Below are 20,409 nucleotides of genomic sequence, written 5' to 3'. Positions count from 1 at the left end.
GGATTACCCAATGAAACGGTCTGTTACAGCAAGTTTTTGGTGTGACGACAACGCTGATTGGTTAATCAAATGTCTAACGTCATAGGATCAAAAGCTACTTGTATAACCCCTGATGCGACCTATCCCTACAACTGGTCAGCTCTTCATGTAGTGTAGGCCATTGAAAGTATAAAAAATGAAACGAAATATAGATCTGTATTTTAATCAGATTGGTGGAAATGCTGATGCAAAATTTCACCCCATGAAAGTGCATCTTTAATAATAATCAGGTATTAATAATGTAGATTATTATTTCAGCACGATATGGATAGTTCTATGTCACCTGTCATGTCTGCTAAACGACCTCGACACACAGATCAGGGATCAGAAGAGGTATGTTTATTTTATATATTCCGAGGGGTTGGGTGGCCGAATGGTAAGCGCGTACGCGCTGTTTTATAAGGTCTAACATTTCACCGATGTGGTTACTTGGAGTCACGGTGGCTGGGTGGTTAAGCACTGGTTCGCTAGCCTGGAGGTCGGCTGTTCGATCCCTGCATTGGCCGAGAAAGTTCATCCAAATTTTCCGATGTGGTTTCCCCTTGTCAGTGGTGCAGAACGGAGGGCCTGACAAGGACAGCTGTCTAGTCCTTCGGATGATATGAAAAACCGAGGTCCCGTGTATACATTGGAATGCACATAAAAGATCCCTTGGCAGTTGGAATTCGATATAAGAGTAGGCGATAGTGCCGCTGCCCGGGCAAAATTTCCCTCATAGCACACTGTGTGGTGTATGCCCGTCTTCATTAGCCCAGTTTAGGAGCAGAACAGTAGGATGTTAAACCCCATTTCATTTCATTTCATTGGTTACTTGTATAGTTGAATTTTACTACATATGCTTACATTCGTATTTCGTGTAGCATATAGCAGATCATGACTCATGCTGGCATTACACAATGGGTTCTTTGGGTTGTATTCCTAATTGTTTTCAAATTTGAGTGAAGTCTGTGTCACTACAGACCCAGGACTGTACAGCGCAGTGGACGCTTACGGCTAGCCCCCGGATCCATTCACTTTTTTTTAATTGTCTGTATGTTTGTGTTTTCCTGAGTATGATGTCCTGTCCGTATATTTGTTTTTTGTGTAAATTTTGTGTGGTGCAGTCCCCCTGCACTTACTATTGAGTCAGCTGGCGTGGTTTTGATTCCCCGGTTGTACGTGACAAGGAGTAGGGTAGCTTGTCCATCCTCTTGGGTTTTCTCCTGGTCCTCCGGTTTCCTCCTACTGCTTAAGACCCCTACGCACAAGCGAATTATGTAAATAAAATTGAATCATGTGTTAGTCCCAAAATGACCTAGTTTGTGTCGAGTGGACGTTAAACCCCATTTCTCTCTCTCTCTCTCTCTCTCTCTCTCTCTCTCTCTCTCTCAAATGCCGATCCGAGTTGTTTGGATATTTTAGTCAGATTTTCCATGAACATTTCTTTTGCTTCATAATTTGAATTTTCTATATGTTGTTCTTAAGAATTGGGGGAACGAGCCAAGGTGACTTGGTGAGGGGAGGGGAGAAGGATAATGTGGGATTATAACCAGAAGATCTCAGCTTGAATCCTAGATAAAATCCCTGGCTGGAAAAATCATCTAGTCGCTCTGTTTGGGCAGAGATTGTCCAGGCAAAATACCCCTTGTAGGACAGTAAGACATTTAACCCTTTTTCATTTGATTTCTTTTTCTTCAAATATTGAAAAATTTATATTTCTGCTTTTAAAAATATCAAATACCATTGTATAATATGATTTGATTGAAGGATTGGGACTACTTGGTGAATTCTAACCATCATAGATTAAGTGGAGAGAGATGTGAAGACTGTATGAACTTGACTACATGCTTGGTTATACCAGACGGATCAGTATACTCTAAACCATGTAATATAAATACTAATGCAGTTCTGTTTCTACATTTTCCGGCTATCATGTTAGCCTTACATTTAGTCTATGAGGTAAGTCGCTTTCACATATTTGGGGATTGGGTGACCGAATGGTCTAACAGGTACCCTTTAGAATATTAGGTTTGTTGTTCAGTCAAGTGGCATTGTTTCGATTCCCCTCTTCTAGGTGACAAGGAGTAGGGTCAATTGTCCAACCTCATGGGTTTTTTAAACTGCTAAAGATCCCTGTGTGCAAGCAAAAATCATCGAAATAAAATTGTACCATATGTTAGTCCCGAAATGACCTAATTTGTTTTGAGGGAACGTTAAACCCCATTCCTTTGTCCCTCTTTCTTTCACAAACTGACAGGTCTGGAAATATTCATTTTAGTAGAACCGATAAGGTTGCAACGATATCAAATGATTTTATCACAATTAATCGTGATAACAGCTGCCTGAATTATCATGATAAATTACAGGATCGTGATCATAATTTCATAATTATAATTCTCTTTTATTACGATAATTTAATTTATCATGAGATATATCATGATAGTTAACTGTACATATCTTGACAGTAGAAAACATGACATATCTTTTCAATATTTGACTCCATACAAATGACAACGCTGCGGATAGCAAAGAATTGACTTCCCCCGAGTGCTTTTGTCTGTGACTTTACAGTATAGGACAATGTGGTTGTCGGTCTTTCCAACAAGCCTAAATATGCAAAGATATGAAAATAAGTAATTAAAAATACTAAAAAACACCTGAAAGGATAATAAAAAGTCAGATGTCTGTACCAGAGTAGCGATTTATTATGTGAAAAAACAAGACTCTGGAGGACTTGAATCGAAAGGGTAGAAATGTGACCTGGGTTTCAATTGTTTATTACTGTTTAGTTGGTTTATACTCGGAGGCTAATGAATTATATAATTGTTGTTAATGACATTCAAACTGTCTTTAATTGGAAGTTTATTGGGTATTTTCTAGGAAATAAAGCAGAATGTTTTGTTAGCAGAAGAATTAAAGGAGTTAGTGCAATTACTGTTTCAGATATCCAGGTAAAAATTAGTTCTATTACTCTTTCAAATCATGTGATAGATATTGGTGTCCTGTCAGGGCTGTGGGTGACTCTCGACCAGAGTGGCTCGCTAGCCTGGAGGTTACGGCGGATTCGCTCCGGGTGTGACAGTGGTACAGTACGGAGGGCCTGACAAGGACAGCTGTCTAGTTGTTCGGATGTGACAAAAAACAAGGTCCCGTGTACACATTGGCGTGCACGTAAAAGATCCCTTGACAGTTGGAATTGGATATAAGAGTAGGCCGTAGTATATTGTGTGTGTTGTCCGCTGGTTTGTCTCCTGTATTTTGTTTACATGTAGTGCGGTCCACCTGCACTTACTATTAGACTATCGTCCTTTTTAATGTTTAATCAAAGGAGTCTGACCTTCTATCCGTAAATATGCATACACCATACCCAACTAGACAATATATAATAAACAAAATGTGAGGGATTTTCCAATGAAACAGACCTGTTTCAGCAAGGAACTTTGGGGAACCCACTAGAAACATCAACGCTGATTGGTTAATCAAATGTCTTACCTCATACGGTCAAAAGCCCCTCATATGACCTCTGACGCGACCAGGGCTGCCGACAACCAGTATCGCAGCGCAATTTGCGATACATATTTTGTCTGTTGCTAATCAAAAATTAAAATCTAACGTTTTTGATTCGCAGTAACTGCGAATCATTAATATGCCTGTCATTTTGGATATTGACACAAAGATTTATCCACATTTCTCAACACTTTCAACGTGTATAAAATATCAAATAAATTTTATAAACAAAACGGAATTCTCCGTGTGACATTTTCTTCTCAAACTACCCAGACTCAATTCATGATACTATATAATACAGGGACATAACTCTATGAATCGAGACTATTAAACCGGAAATAGGGAATCAAGTAGTACCACTCACGTTGCGAGACATGTCAATTTCGAGTAATTATATCAGTATTCAATTTGAAAAAAAATAAATTCAGTGTATCCTCCACGTATTGTAAATAAAATATAAAAAATAAATACGTGTAAATGTATTGTAAAGTGAGAAATCAAAGTAAGAATTCCCGTAAACTATTATTGTTTATATCGCGTGCGTCTAGTTAATCGAGATTATTCGTAAAATACCGCGTGCTTCCGATTGAACAAAAATAATAACACACGATAAAAAGCAGACGAAATTGTTTTCTAACGAAGAAATAAGAAGCCACTGCCAAGAATTGGCTTCAGACATAAGGCCTAACAAAAGTCTACATTCATTCAGAAATGTTCACAGCTAGCTGTAGAAGTGCTAAAATTCTAAAAAAATCTTAAGAATGAAATCTAATCATTTGCTATCAATTAAAATTAAAATAATCTTGTTATTTAGGTGTTTTATGTTGATTTGAAACTGAAAAACTGCTAATCAATTTTTAAATTTGCTAATCAACTTTGGCAAAATTGGACTTTTTGATTAGCAGTGCTGCTAATCATCTGTGAAAAATTACCGACAGCCCTGGACGCGACCTATCGCTACAACCGGTCAGATCTTCATGTAGTAGAGGCCATCGGAAGTATAAAAAAAAATGAAACGAAATATAGATCTGTATTGTAATCAGATTGTATATAATATAAAAACTATCCATTGCCTAGTTGGGTATGATGTATGCATATATACAGATAGAAGGTCAGATTCCTTTGGTTTAATCAATACTAAATGTAAGAATATTTATAATTTCAGTGATTTAGAATGTATTGAAATGTATGAATATTTATAATTTCAGTGATTTAAAAAGTATGAATATTGAATATTTAATATTTCAGTGATTTAAAATGTTATTCGTACACAGATTATTATTGTCGAGATTTTCCTCACTTATTTCACAGTGTTGATGATATCAGTCAACTTACAGAAGGTAACAGACTTATTTTATACATTTAAAATACTTCACTGTAACCCAGGTATCATTTAATCTTGTGTATTTAGCACTAATTTCTTTTCACATTCATTCAATATCAAATCTTTGTTTAAAAATTCATAAAAATCATTTAAATTCATCGAAAATCAACTGGTTACAAGTACTAATTAATTGATTTTGGGTGATTTTAAATGATTTTTACTAATTTTCAAACAAGGAATTGGTATTAAAGATACATTATGGGAGATTTGATAATGTGTTGTCAGTTTCACTATAATAGTTAAAAACTAGATAATGTAAAGGCAATTTGCTGAAAATTTCATTCAAATTGATCCACTATGAACCGAGAACTAGGGCCGTGTTGAATTGATTCCTTGTTTCTCCTCGCCCGCGCGCTTAGGTCGAGGACCCCTAAAATCGTGCGCTTAGGTTTTTAACACAAAAAAAAATATTCAAAAAATTACGTTAATAACATCTAAAAAAAATTCTACCAAACATCAGAAGTCAATTCTCGTTGTTTATTCCTTGTTACGAACTAAATAAGTAAGTGCAGGGGGGGGTCGCACTACACGCAAAACAAAAATCTACAAGATAAACCTGCGGACAAGACAGAAAATAGGCATTGCACCGAATAAACAAACATCAAATCAAGTGAATGGATCCGGTTGATAATACACATGTAGGGGCCCGCATACTATGGAATAAGTTACACTGTATATGATTGGATGAATTCCGCAAAATGGCGCGTATAGCTGTCATTTCGGCTAATGAGAAAGCATATTATAAATTGTAAGACAGTCGCTAATATTCAACCGGGAACCTGAATAATCAATTTTTTCATTGGCTAAAATTATGACACGTCATTATTATTCAAGTATTACCCAATCATATCTTGTGTAATAAATAACACACGCCTTACAAAATGGTGAGCTATGCCGGGACATAAGTAAATTCGCGTACCGGTCGGCCTAATTTATTGATGTTCAAGGAAATAATAGTGGTCCCGTTCGTTCGTTTCTGGAGTAGAACAAACGAACGAACGGGACCATGGACCTTATAATTATAAGGTCCATGTATTATAAAATAAGGTCCATGACGGGACCACTATTATTTCCTTGAACATCAATAAATTAAGCCGACCGGTACGCAAATTTACTTATCTCGACTCGACTTTGGTGTGTATTCCCAGCACTTTCACGTTCGATGATATTGTCGAAACCATCTGTAACTCAACAAGCGAATCAAATTTCGTCTAACTGGAATGTTTCCATTGTATTGTAACACAAGAATACGGAAAATTTATATCAAAATATGGTTATTTCATTTTTTAAAAAGTTAAACAAAGAAGCCACTTGTTACCAAATTTTAGTTTGTTATTAAATTTATTTAATTAAATAAATATTATCTGTGTTTTTATTCTAACCAATAATATAACTAGATTATTTATAATATTATTAAAAATAGTACACAACCCTCAGACTATATAGGTATTATGCCAGACCACTTTGTGTTTTGAAACCCACTTTGTGTTGTGTTTACCGCACTACCGCACATGATTGCCAGAGTGGTGGCAGGAGAAACAAGGAATCAATTCAACACGGCCTAAGCAGTTAAAATTTCCAGGTAGCCTTGATCATCATTATGGTCTGAATAGGTTAATTAATGTCTAATTAATAGTTTAGATAATATTTCAGGCTTAAAGAAACACCTTCAATAGACAGATATACCTCTTGCATAATGTATGTTTCCATGAATGGGAAAGAAATTAGTGCTAGATACACAAGATTAAATGATGATACCAGCGTTACAGTCAAATTAGTGCTAAATGGTTATTCATAATAACAATCAGAGTCTTTAATAAAAAGAGGCTGTCTTCATAAGGGGGGGGGGGGGGGTGGCCGAATGGTTAGCGCATACACACTATATCATAAGGTCTGTCATTGAGTCAACTAGTGTGGTTTCAATTCCATGGTTGTACATGACAAGGATTAGGATCGCCTGTCAAACCGCGTTGGTTTTCTCCGGATCCTCTGATTTCCTCCCACTGCTAAAGATGAATTATTGATATAAAATTAAGCCATATTTTAGTTTGTGTTTAGTTTTGCAGGTAATCTTATTTTATTTTTCCCCCCATATATTTCAGCTCATCTAGGTAAGATGCAGTATCCGCAGATATTTCCCGCTACAGCCCCTAGTATAGAACAATGGATATATCATCAACTACGAGGACAACCAGAAGATCCTATACCTTATATACCCCTTGTTACTAATAACATCAAAAACATCATCTCAGTAAGTATGGGATATCTTTCTTGTTAATAATAATATCAATAACATCACCCCTTCGTCAGTGATGCAGGATGGAGGGCCTGATAAGGACAGCTGTCTAGTCCTTCGGATGAGACGAAAAACCGAGGTCCCGTGTATACATTGGAATGCACTTAAAGATCCCTTGGCAGTTGGAATTCGATATAAGAGTAGGCGATAGTGCCGCTGCCGGGGCAAAATTTCCCTCATAGCACACTGTATGGCGTATGCCTGTCTTCATTAGCCCAGTATAGGAGCAGAATAATAGGACGTTAAACCCCATTTCATTTCATGTGTACGCCAATCAATGGGTACGTGGCTTTCTTGTCCCATCCAAACGACTATACATTGTCCCTTGCCGGTAAGTAAGTCTATAGCGCATCAAGCAAAAAATACTGGGAGATGCGGTGAAAAAATGCTCACCTACGATACCTCCTCATCTGGGATATTTAAAAGATAGAGTCCGAAGTGTGGGATATTTCTTCCGTAGCAACATGGAGGCGGTGGCGGGTGGGGGGTACTAACCTGTGCATGGTCCATCATTTTGATTCCCTAAAAAAAAAAATCTACGTGCAAGCAAATCATTGAAATAAGATTGGACTAAATGTTAGTCCCGAAATGACCTAATTTTTGTCAAGTGGACGTTATATTGTCATTGTAATCAGTACCAACGAAACCATGATTTATATTGACAGTGTAATCAGTTGAAGTTTGATAAGTTTGTATCTCCATTTATTGAGATTTCATTTCATGAGGTTTCTCGATGAGAAATTATACTTTTGACATGTCAATGTCCTGTAATTATAATATTATGTTTTTATTTTAGTTGTACGCCATTTTACTAAATAAGGACATATCTACAGATCAGGCTATAGATAAATGTTTGAGAAAAATAGCACCAGCAGGTTTGTTTATAATCTTTTCTGTGATATTCCGAGGAGGGAGGGCTGGTAGTCAAGGGATATGGTGCACCAATGTTCAGCTGTGTACACAGTTGTGAAGAAATTCTACCCAGTATTCACAGTTAGGTTTAAATTCTACCCAGGGCACATAGTTGGGATGAAATTCTACCAAGTGTACACAGTTGGGAGGACATTCTACCCAGTGTACGTAGTTGGGAGGACATTCTACCCAGTGTACGTAGTTGGGATGAAATTCTACCCAGTGTACACAGTTGGGAGGAAATTCTACCCAATATTCTGTTGAAGAGATGTTAGTAAACCTCATTCCATTCCGTGTTGCATTTATCTATGATAATCTTAAAAATAAAAAGTTACTATTTGTGCCGAATGTTAATGTCTTGAGCATGAAGAAAAAAAAAAGTTGTCACCCTTTACTCATGAAAAGCTTAAAAATAAAAAGCGTTACTTTTCGTACTGGATGTTAATGTCTTCAGCATCAAGAAAATAAAAGAGTTGTCACCCTTTACTCACGTATCTTGTCTGATGATAAGAATTATTTTTGCAGGTCACAGAGCACCAACAGCAGAAGTATCTTTATCACAAAGTTTTCAATTTAGTCCAGTCACAGTTCTAGCAGAAAGACTTGTACTTTCCATGACAGAATTAGGTAGGAGAAAAAAATCTAACTATTAAAATTAATGTGGTTTACTGTAATTCGACAGGGGGTTGGATGGCCGAATGGTTAGCGCGTGAGCGTTGTATCATAAGGTATGTCATTGAGTCAACTGACGTGGTTTTGATTCCCCGGTTGTACGTGACAAGGTGTAGGGTCACCTGTTCAACCCCGTGGGTTTACCCCAGGTCCTCCGTTTTCATCTCACTGCTAAAGACCTACATGCAAGCAAATTTTTGAAATAAAATTCAACCATGTGTTAGTCCCGAAATGACCTAGATTGTGTTAAGCTCTCTCTCTCTCTGTAATCCAACAAGGAGCAAAGATGGCTGACCAGGAGGTCTTGGGTTCTTTCTTGTTAGTGGCCACGACAAATTCTTAGGATATTCCAGCATGGTTTACTGTTGTCAGTGGTGCAGAATGAAATGCCTGGTAAGGAACAGTTTCGTGTCATCCGAATGGTACCAAAAATCAAGATCCTGTATTGGCATGCATGTAATAGTACCACTGATAGATGAAATTCCAAGTAGAGTAGGCCATAGCCCTGCTATTCGGACAAAATTTCTCTCATAATGCAGTGTGTATGTCTATCTTCATTTCCATGAAGTTTTTAATTTCCATACCTGAATTTGTATCATTAGAAATGTGCCAGTTATTGGCTGATTCTTATCACTGAATTATAATTAGAGGTATAATATTTTAGGTATGACAGCGAGAGATCTGGATTGTTTACCAGTGGGTGTGGCTCTACCATTTAGAGAAGCCATCATGAACTGTAGATGTAATCCACCGTTTGATTGGCCAGAGAAAGCCTATGTTTTAATTGGTAAGATGATTATAATTGTCGGATCTGATTCAGAGAAAACAGTTTATATCTTCTTTAATGCAAGAAATTTTGATATCCAACCTTTTATTTTGATATCCAACCTCATGGGTTTTCTCCGCCGAGGTCTCCGGTTTCCTCCCACAGCTAAAGACCTCCTCCGTGCAATAAATGATTACCTCTTGAATTTTGAAGGTGGGGTTGAGTGGCCGAATGGTTAACATGGGCGTGGTATCATCTGGCGTAGTTTCGATTCCCCAGTTGCATTTGACAAAGAGTAGGGTCGCCTGTCCAACCTTGAGAGTTATCTCTGGGTCCCCCTAATTCCTCCTACGCGCAAGTGAATTATTGAAATAAAATTGAACCATGTGTTTGTCCAAAATTACTTAGTTTGTGTCGAGTGGACGTTAAATTCCATTTCTCCAGTTTCCTCCCACTGCTAAAGACCCTTACGGGAAAGTGAATTATTGAAATAAAATTGAACCATGTGTTAGTCCTGAAATGGCGATGATGTTCAAATCCATTTACATATCAGCCATCTGATGATCTAGAGAGTTGCTCTAGGGTTGTCATGTGAATAAATGTCTAATTAATAATTTATATAACATTTGTAGCCAGAAAAAAGACCTGTAATAGGCAGATTTATTAATTAAAATTTGTTTAAAGATTCATTATGTAAGATTTAGATAAAGAGCTGACTGTTCTTGCTATAATAGTCCAAAAATAAATAATGCAAAATGAATATATTTTCAAATTTCATTCAAATTACTTTATTCTGAGCCAAGATGCCTGTTGACAAAGCATTCTCAGACTTTACTGAACTTTCAATCACTGTGTTGATCCAGAAACACAAAACTTTGCACATAGTTTCTTATTGATGTATTTGATACATTAAAACAAGTTTTATAAAGGGTTATCTTTTAGTTAAAATAAGGTGAACAATTTTGAGTATATTCTTAACAGAAGTCTGAGAATGCTCTGTGAACTCAGGGTGAGGTTTTTAAATTCTTGTGAATTTTAGGACTGGATCTTGTGGCCAACTTGTCCGGGCAAAATTTCCCTCATAGCACACTGTATGGCGTATGCCCGTCTTCATTAGCCCAGGTTAGGAGCAGAACAGTAGGACGTTAAACTCCATTTCATTTCATTTCATTTTGTGGCCAACTGTTTTAAAATGTTGTAAGTAGATATTGATTATTGTTTTTATTTTGAAGGCCGTGAAGATTTAACGAATAGTTTAATTGTACAGAAGAAACATGTGAGCAGTACACCAACTTGTAGAGATGACATTAAACTAAATAAAGATGATATAGATGGTATGGAATCCCTGGATATGGAGGTAGTCTTCTTCTTCTTCCTCTTCTTCTTTATCTTCTTCTTCGTCCTCTTCTGGGGGGTTGGATGGCTGAATGGTTAGCACGTGCGCGCTGTATCATAAATTCTGTCATTGAGTCGACTGGCGTGGTTTCGAATCCCCGGTTGTACGTGACAAGGAGTAGGGTCGCCTGTCCAACCTCGTGGGTTTTCTCCGGGTCCTCCGGTTTCCTCCCACTGATAAAGACCCCTACGCGCAAGTGAATTATGGAAATAAAATTGAACCATATGTTAATCCCGAAATGACCTAGTTTGTGTTGAGTGGACGTTAAACCCTCTCTCTCTCTCTCTCTCTCTCTCTCTCTCTTCCTCTTCTCCTTCTCCTTTGTCTCCGGGGGGACCACGTGGTTAAGTGGGTAAGACGCTGGCTCGCTAGCCTGGAGGTCGGGTGTTCGATCCCCGCATTGGCCAAGAAAGTTCATCCAGATTTTCCGGCGTGGTTTCCCTTTGTCAGTGATGCAGGACAGAGGGCCTGACAAGGACAGTCGTTCTGTCTTCTACTTCGTCTTCTTCTTCCTCGGGTAGGACATGTATAGATACATATAGTATACCAAATAGTAGGGTCGCCTGTCCAACCTCCTTTTTTTTCTCCAGTTTCCTCCCACTGCTAAAGACCCCCCAGACGCAAGCAAATTATTGAAATGAAATTGAATCATATGTTAGTCCCTAAATTACCTAGTTTGTGTTGAGTGGCCGTTAAACTGCATCTCTGCCTCTCTCCCCCTTACAAACTAAGCCACTGTGGCTCCCATGCTAGTATATACAACAAGGACTTGACAATATGTTTAAAATCTATTTTTATATTTGAACAGTTGTTAAAGTTACGATTTAGTGAAGATCTTCGAATACAGGAAGTGAGACGATTGTTACAGACGTCACAACCAGTCAAAGTTTCACTTGTACAAAAACCAGAAGTCAGGTATGATTACGTTTAGAAATGAAATGAAATGACATTTAACATCCTAGTTTCGTGCACCCGTCTAATGAAGATGGGCACACGCCATGCAATTTGCTATATGAGGGTAATTTTTCTTGAATTCCAAATGTCAAGGGTTTTTTATGTGCATCTCTCAACTTTTTCGGACCATCACAAGTCCAACCTCATGGGTTTTCTCTGGGTCCTCCGGTTTCCTCCCATTGCTAAAGACCTCTACATGCAAGTAAATTATTGAAATAAGATTGGACTATATGTTAGTCCGGGAATGACCTAGTTTTTGTCAAGTGGACGTTAAACACCACCTCTCTCAAAATTTTCTTGATATTGTCATCGTAATCAGTACCAATGAAAACATGATTTATATTTTTCAATATCCCTCAAATTGACTTTAAGATTGCTAATCACTACTTTATGCCATTTCAGTGATCATGAATTTATTGAAGAGAAAGAGAAACATCTTTATTGTATATGTACGAGGACGATGGCTCTACCTGTTGGCAGGTAAGACATATGGTTTCTTATAATTACAAGAGGGGGATTGAATGGCCGAATGGTTAGCATGTGCGTGCTGTATCATAAGGTCTGTCATTGAGTCAAATGGTGTGGTTTTGAATCCCCGGTTGTACGTGACAAGGAGTAGGGTCACCTGTCTAACCTCGTAGGTTTTCTCTAGGTCCTTCGGTTTCCTTCCACTGCTAAAGACCCATATGCTCAAGCGAATTATTGAAATAAAATTAAACTATGTTAGTCCTGAAATGACCTAGTCTGTGTCAAGTGGACGTTACTCCTCTCTCTATAATTCCAAGAATAATCTAGACCTTGGAATAATAATAGTTTCTCGGATGCATGCACTATTGAAATTTTACCTGATGGAAAAACAGAATATTTTTAATCCACATAAGAATAAAAATTTGACAGCGTTTATGGACTGCTCACACAACTTAGCTACTGTGAGTGTTTGTTCAAGGTGAAGGATCACCTGCCGAATATCTGGTTTCCTGACCCGCTAAAGACCTCTACGTGCAAGCGAATTATTGAAGTAATATTGAACCATATGTCAGTCCCGAAATTACCTAGTTTATGTTGAGTGGATGTTAAACCCTCTTCTCTCTCTATCTTCCCCCGGGGGTTGGATGGCCGAATGGTTAGCATGTGCGCACTGTATCATAAGGCCTGTCATTGAGTCAACTGGCATGGTTTCGAATGCCCGGTTGTACGTGACAAGGAGTAGGGTCGCCTGTCCAACCTCGTGGGTTTTCTCCAGTTTCCTCCCACTGCTAAAGACCCCTACACGCAAGCAAATTATGTAAATAAAATTAAACCATATGTTAGCCCCGAAATGACCTAGTTTGTGTCGAGTGGATGTTAAACCCCCTTCTCTCTCTCTTCCCCCTTACACACTGAACCACCGCGGCTCACATCTCTCTCTTCAAATTATATCCAGTTTTAATGTTTGTAATATTATATTTTCAGGGGTATGTTTACACTGTGTACGTATCATCCATTACCTACCGAAGCATTACCTATACCTAAACTAAATCTGACTGGTCGAGCTCCTCCAAGGTAAATATCACATATCAACACTCTTATTTCATTGGCACTTTTAATGAAGAGGTTGTGTTTTGTTTAGTAGAAATGAATATAAATGGGTTTTAATGGTCTTCAATTCTGCATAAACTGGGTTAATTAAGGGTTAGGGTTTACAGTGTGCTATGAGGGATATGTTTAATTACAACGACACTGTGGCCTAGTATGACTAAATCTATTTGTTAAGGCCAACTCAATTTTCGTCAAGGTCGTTGAGATGTAAATAAGGTTACTTTACATGATTGTTGCCGAGATTGTATGTTAAAGTTAAGGAAAGCATTAGGGCTAGGTCCATGGTTATGTTTAAGAATTTGGGTGAGAGGTTAAGTCTCCACATAAGCACTGACCTAGGATGATGAAAAATTAGTTTTCAATATTTCCTAGCTTTATTAAAAATACATACAATACATTAGATTTATATACAAAGACGATTTCACTGTTTTTTGGTGTTGGTGGCGCTGATGGTCTTCCTTGGATGGTGCTTCTGGTATTCTGGTATTTTTGTTTCTGAAGAAAAAAGAATAAATTTAGGCTCTCGGGGTTGACCTAACTGCCTAATTTGGGGTGTTATTTGCAAAAACTTAAACTAAAATATCTTAAGAATACAGCTTTTTCATTGGGCAAGAGCTCAAATATGTACAAGGATTTCAGCTCGCTCTCAACCAATGAAATGACTACATCCTTTAAATATTTTAATTCAAATTTTTGTGAATAAGTCCTCTGTCTTCTATTGATCGTGTTATTTGTGAGTTTTGTATTTGGTTGTATTTAATGTATTAATCTATTTACAGGAACACGACAGTGGAACTAACTCATATAGATACACCAGCAAAGATGGCAGTATGGCCACATTTTCACAATGGAGTAGCAGCCGGATTGAGAATTGCTAATTCAACACAAGTAAGAGTTACCTCCCTTCATCCATTTTGATCCAGGCCCTGTTTCTCGAAATTTTAACTAAAGATAAAATCCAAATTTTAGTAGATACTTCAATTTTGATTGGCTTAGCACTAAAATCAATCTAATATTATCCAATCAAATTACTAAAATTTGGATTTTATCTTGGTCAAAATTTCGTGAAACAGGCCCCTGCTCACTAAAGCCTGTACTACTATTAAATTGTTTCAACCTGAAGTAGATGATAAAAAGATACAAAATGAATTAAACCAAATATCATTTAAACATTCATTATGCAAGAGCAAAATCTGCTTATTACAAGTCTTTCTTTAGGCCTGAAATGTTATCTAAATTATCAGTTAGACATTAATTAACTTATCCAGACCATAATAAACTCTCGATGTCAAGGCTAGCCTTCGATGTTGACTGGATTAGATTCCGATATGCGACTAACGGCCGTTGATAATTAAATCAATAAAAGTGGATAATCGAGACTAAGCTGTTTATAATAATGATGTTAGTAATGATGACCGAGACTATGCCAAAATTTCACCCGCTTCTTTCTCGGCTCATAGTGGATCAATTTGAGTGAAATTTTCAGCAAATTACCTTTACACTATCTAGTTTTTAACTATTATAGCAAGAACTGCCATCTCGTTATCTTATCTCCCATAATGTATCTTTAAATATCAGCCTCACTGTTGGCTTGTTAATTTGTTATCTTTTATTAAAATAGTTTTAGCCATCCGAAATACAAATCACTTTTTCTTCTTTTTAACTAATTTTTCCGCTGTGACATGATTAGGTCTCTCTTGTTTTATGTAGATTTAAATGTTTGTGTTTTATTTTTAGATTGATTCAGCCTGGATAACATATAACAGTCCTGTTGGGAACGATATGGTCAATGATTACGCTGGGTTTTTAATGGCTCTTGGCCTTAATGGACATTTGATCAATCTAGAGACATTGAACATTCACGAATATTTATCAATGGTAAGATTCTTTACTATCAAGTGAACCACGGTGGCTCAGTGAGTAAGACGGCTTGCTAAACTGGAGGTCCCATGTTAGATCCTTCCGGCGTGTTTCCCTCTTGTTAGTGGGGCAGGACACAGGGCCTGGCAAGGGCCAACGTATAGTTTATCTGATGAGACGTAAAACTGACGTGACGTCCTGTGTATACATTGACGTTCACGTAAAATAGCCCTTTGGAATTTGATATAATAGTATAATGTCACTCATTGGACACTGTAAGGCATATGAACATCTTCGTTATCCGTGTTTGAGCAGAGCAGTAGGACGTTGAATCCAATTTCATTTCTTCACCATCAAGCAGATTCTCAGTCTCCTTAACCCTTTCAATGCTAGACGTAAATCCACTGCCTGTGCTAGACCCTTTTTTGAGGAAAAAAGGGAGGTTGGAACTGAACGCCAAGCAGTACTTATGGAAGCTTTTATGAAAAATCTTTTTGTCTGTTGGGGTGGGCATGAGGTTGGGCTAAGAGGAAAAAATAGAATTTTGGAAATTTGCATAATAATGTAGTCACGTGACGTCATGGCGGCCATTTTGGATTTCTCATTTCTCACTAAAGCTAACACGAAAACAAATTTTTAATGTAGTCACGTGACGTCATGGCGGCCATTTTGGATTTCTCATTTCTCACTAAAGCTAACACGAAAACGAATTTTTCTCCATGAAATACTTAAAAGATATTGTTTTTTTCACTGGATTTTGATAAAGATATATAAAATGAACAAAAATATCAATAGCAGCCATGAGCAATGCCGTCACGAACACGCGCATCACGTCACCTGCTGCCATGACCACGTGCGGATTGCAATAGCTTGTTTTTACTTTCGCTTTCACTTTCATCCCCAAGTCCCATATCATTTTCAAGATAGTCAGTCAATAGATCGACACGTTCGGGACTCAGGAATTGCCTACGTCTTTTACGATCCAGCAGGCCAGCATTATTATCAACATCAGAATTATTGTCAGAATCTACTGCAGACACAGGGCTATCGTGTTCACATTGGGCTTGTTCATCATGCACGAGAGACATAGCTAGCCATGGGCGGAACGTCGCGCAATAAATCACACACTTCATAATACCAATCACTGTCCTGACTACTATCATTATCAAGTAACTGGAAACGAATTATGTGTATCGCCCGCCTCGAAATTGTCCACATATTGGTCAGCAAGACGTCATTCACGACTTCGTCGAGAGTGCATCGTCTACGTTGTCACAATGCACTCCGCCATTTTACGGTTTGCTGCTTTGAAACACATGGAAATATGTTCTAGTGTATAGAAAATACAATAGATGGCACTTGCAGTTACGGTACTAATTTTAGCGAGGGCTTTACTGAGTACACGGTAATACCGGGTACGGGCATTTTACCGACATTTTATAATACCCGGTACTACCGGGTATACGCAGTGAAAGGGTTAAGGGGGTTTGGGTGGCCAAATGGTTAACATGTGCGCATTGGATCAGGAGGTCTGTTATTGAGTCAAGTGGCGTGGTTTCGATTCCCCGCTTGTACATGACAAGGAGTAGGGTCGCCAGTCCAACCTTGTGGGTTTTCTCCGGGTCCTCCAGTTTCCTCCCACTGCTAAAGACCCCTATGCACTAGTGAATAAAATTAAACCATATGTTAGTCCCGAAATGACCTAGTTTGTGTCGAGTAGATGTTAACTCTCTCTCTCTCTCTCTCTCTCTCTCTCTCTCTCTCCTTAAACAGTATTATTAGTCCCATACTGATGAAACCAGAGGAAGCTAAACCTCATTTTGCACTTCCCTGTCATTTCATTTCTGTGACTCGGGTATCGTGTAATTGAGCTGTTTTAGCAGACATTTAATACAGAAACCCCTACTAAAACAGCTCAACTACACAATACCCAAGTTGTAATGAGACCGGGGGATCACGTGGCTAAGTGGGTAAGACGCTGGCTCGCTAGCCTGGAGGTTGGGTGTTCGATCCCTGCATTGGCCGAGAAAGCTCATCCAGATTTTCCGGCGTGGTTTCCCCTTGTCAGTGATGCAGGATGGAGGGCCTGACAAGGACAACTGTCTAGTCGTTCGGATGGGACAAAAAACCGAGGTCCCGTTTACACATTGGCGTGCACGTAAAAGATCCCTTGGCAGTTGGAATTCGATATAAAAGTAGGCGATAGTGCCGCTGCCTGGGCAAAATTTCCCTCATAGCACACTGTATGGCGTATGTCCGTCTTCATTAGCCCAGTATAGGAGCAGAACAGTAGGACGTTAAACACCATTTCATTTCATTTCACTTGATGACCTTCTCCATAAACACCATTTCATTTCATTGTAATGAGACCCATTTCATTTCATTTTATTTTGCAATCTGGTTAAGACACAGATCCTATTTCGTTTGGGTTTTTTTATAGTTCAAAATTTTGTTTTACTTGTCTACACTACACTAGGATCTGGAAGACTTGTTATATTACCGACGTTCTGGTTGAAGTGAGGGATTAGTCTGTTACTGTGAGTTCTTGGCGTGGGATGCACAGAACTGTGGGTGAACCCCTAGAAACGTCAACGCTGATTGATTAATCAATGTCTGACGTCATAGTTTTAAAAGCCACTCATATGACCCCTGATGCAACCTTCCAGTACAACTTGTCAGATCTTCATGTAGTGTAGACCATCGAAAGTATAAAAAAACGAAATGAAATATAGATCTATATGTTAAACATGCATTATGCAAGAGGTAAATCTGCCTATTGCAGGTCTTTCTTTAGGCCTGAAATGTTATATAAATTATTAATTAGACATTAATTAACCTATCCAGACCATAATCAACTCTAGATGGCATCGCTAGCCTGCGATCTTTAGTGGATTATGAGCCGATTTACTGCATAACTTTCCTTCACAATTTAACGATTAAATGGATAATCAAGACTATGCTGTTTATCGTACTGACTTTAGTAATGATGATCGAGGCTAGGCGGAAATTTCAATCGCTTAGTGGATCAATTTGAATGAAATTTTCAGCAAATTGTCTTTACATTATCTAGTTTTTAACTATTATAGTGAGAACTGTCAACTCGTTATCGAATCTCCCATAATGTATCGTTAATCAGATTGTTTATTTTGTTAATGTGAATTTTATCGTGTATATCACCATGTATTATTTATTACAGGGTCAGTACATGACAACAATTGGGGTGTTGCTGGGTTTATCAGCGGCAAAGTGAGTATATATCATGAAATATACTAAAGATGTGTCCAACAAATTTTATTTTTAATTCTTTGGGGTGTGGATATTAAAATAGCGACTGAAGTCTTGTAAATGATGTTTTGTGTAATGTTAAATGATTTTGAGAATAGTAACTGAATATATTTTTCCTGCACATAGCACGTACATATAACCACTTAAATGAAAAATACAGGTTGATCAAAGTATTCTGTTGACAAGGCGTTAAGCCCATTCCATTTCATTTTTATACGCCCACATGGACCCCTCACGTCAGGGGTCAAAAGACCGACTTATGACCCTTTTGACGTCAGACATTTGATTAACCAATCAGCATTGATGTTACTAGTGGATTACCCACAGTTCCGTGAAAAACACGCCTAAAGCTCGCCGTAAGAGACCGTTTCATTGGCTTATCCCTGACACCATTCAGAACACGAGTTAAATAACAACTCTTCCAGATCCAAGTGTAGTAAAGACAAGTAAAAGGAAATTTTGAACTATAAAAACGAAACGAAATAGGATCTGTGTTTTAACCAGATTGCTTCTAGATGTCATTGGAAAACAATTAATTTGTCAATCAATTGAGATTTAATGCTTGACAGTGAGTGCTAATAACGTATACAAATGTCAAAACTTCGAGCGGGAATTTAAAATCGTTAACTTCTCGAGACTTATTACAAATGACAAATGCTATTTGAAATATTTATGTGGTCTTAGTGAAAGAAAACAATGTTGTGACTATCATTCCTAGGTTTGAAGGTCAGGTATCATATGAAAACGAATACCGATTAGTAATTTATTGAACCGGTTCAACAGTGCAACCGAACCGTGACCGGTTAACCAAGTAACCGTTTGCATCCTTATATTTCACCCTCCATCAGTGTTGCCGGATGGAGGGCTCGGCATAGAGAACAGCATGTAATTGTTCGGTTGGGATGAAAAACGGAGGTCCCATGTACATATTGAAGTGTATGTAAAAGGACACCTCTGTCATGCCCGACATGCCCGTCTGCATTAGCCCTGTTAGTACAAAAAAGTAGTACGTTAAATACCATTTTATTTCCTTTCGGAACAATGGTAACTTGTTTGTTTTTTTGTTTATTTTCTGTGTACAGGAGAGGAACGATGGATTTAGGTGTAACTCGTATGTTGAGTATTCATCTAACAGCTTTATTACCACCAACCTCCACGGAGTTAAATATACCTCATGATGTACAAGTAGCAGGTATATTAGGGGTTGGTCTCGTCTATCAGGGAACTGGAAATCTTCATATTGCTGAAGTTCTACTCGCTGAAATAGGTAAAGTTGAACCCTTTTAATTATCGGGGTTTGGATGGTCACATGCTCTATCAGGAAACTGGAAATCTTCATATTGCGGAAGTTCTTCTGGTTGAAATAGGTCAAGGTGGACCCTTTTAATTATCGGGGATTGGATGGCTGAATGGTTTAGTGCATGTAAGTTTGATAATAAGACTTTTATTGAGTCAATTAATGTGGTTGCAATTCCCCTGCTTGTGGGTCACAAGGAGTAGCGTCTTCTGTCAATCTTGTGGCTTTTCTCTGAGTCCCGACACTCAAGCAAATTATTGAAAATCATGTGTTAATCTTGAAATAACCTAGTTTGTCTCTCTCTCTTCTCTCTACGTGCAAGCAAATTATTGAAATAAAAGTAAACCATATGTTAGTCCCGAAATGACCTAGTTTGTGTCGAGTGGAGTTAAACCCCATCTCTCTCTCTCTCTCTCTCTCTCTCTCCCTCTCTTAATTACTCCCTACTAGCCTATAAAAAAACCTCATTCATTTTCATCTCCAT

General features: G+C 38.0%; 1 protein-coding gene across 1 annotated transcript in view; it reads left to right on the top strand.

Annotated features, from left to right (window-relative positions):
* LOC126822112 (anaphase-promoting complex subunit 1) overlaps nucleotides 1-20,409 on the top strand; it is a 122,174-nt gene that overhangs the window by 17,993 nt on the left and 83,772 nt on the right. The window contains exons 17-32 of the mRNA XM_050550861.2: nucleotides 298-372; nucleotides 1,786-1,977; nucleotides 2,899-2,969; nucleotides 4,774-4,865; nucleotides 7,012-7,160; nucleotides 8,002-8,080; nucleotides 8,643-8,744; nucleotides 9,454-9,576; nucleotides 10,788-10,912; nucleotides 11,760-11,866; nucleotides 12,308-12,385; nucleotides 13,358-13,447; nucleotides 14,263-14,371; nucleotides 15,221-15,361; nucleotides 18,540-18,589; nucleotides 19,711-19,895. Of these exons, the coding sequence (XP_050406818.2) occupies nucleotides 298-372; nucleotides 1,786-1,977; nucleotides 2,899-2,969; nucleotides 4,774-4,865; nucleotides 7,012-7,160; nucleotides 8,002-8,080; nucleotides 8,643-8,744; nucleotides 9,454-9,576; nucleotides 10,788-10,912; nucleotides 11,760-11,866; nucleotides 12,308-12,385; nucleotides 13,358-13,447; nucleotides 14,263-14,371; nucleotides 15,221-15,361; nucleotides 18,540-18,589; nucleotides 19,711-19,895 (1,768 nt within the window). The remainder of the gene's footprint in view (nucleotides 1-297; nucleotides 373-1,785; nucleotides 1,978-2,898; nucleotides 2,970-4,773; nucleotides 4,866-7,011; nucleotides 7,161-8,001; nucleotides 8,081-8,642; nucleotides 8,745-9,453; nucleotides 9,577-10,787; nucleotides 10,913-11,759; nucleotides 11,867-12,307; nucleotides 12,386-13,357; nucleotides 13,448-14,262; nucleotides 14,372-15,220; nucleotides 15,362-18,539; nucleotides 18,590-19,710; nucleotides 19,896-20,409) is intronic.

This window comes from Patella vulgata, chromosome 5 (genome assembly GCF_932274485.2).
Source record: "Patella vulgata chromosome 5, xgPatVulg1.2, whole genome shotgun sequence".
NCBI lineage: Eukaryota > Metazoa > Mollusca > Gastropoda > Patellidae > Patella > Patella vulgata.
The sequence above is the reverse complement of the archived record's forward strand: the minus strand, read 5'-3'. Positions and strand labels throughout refer to the sequence as shown.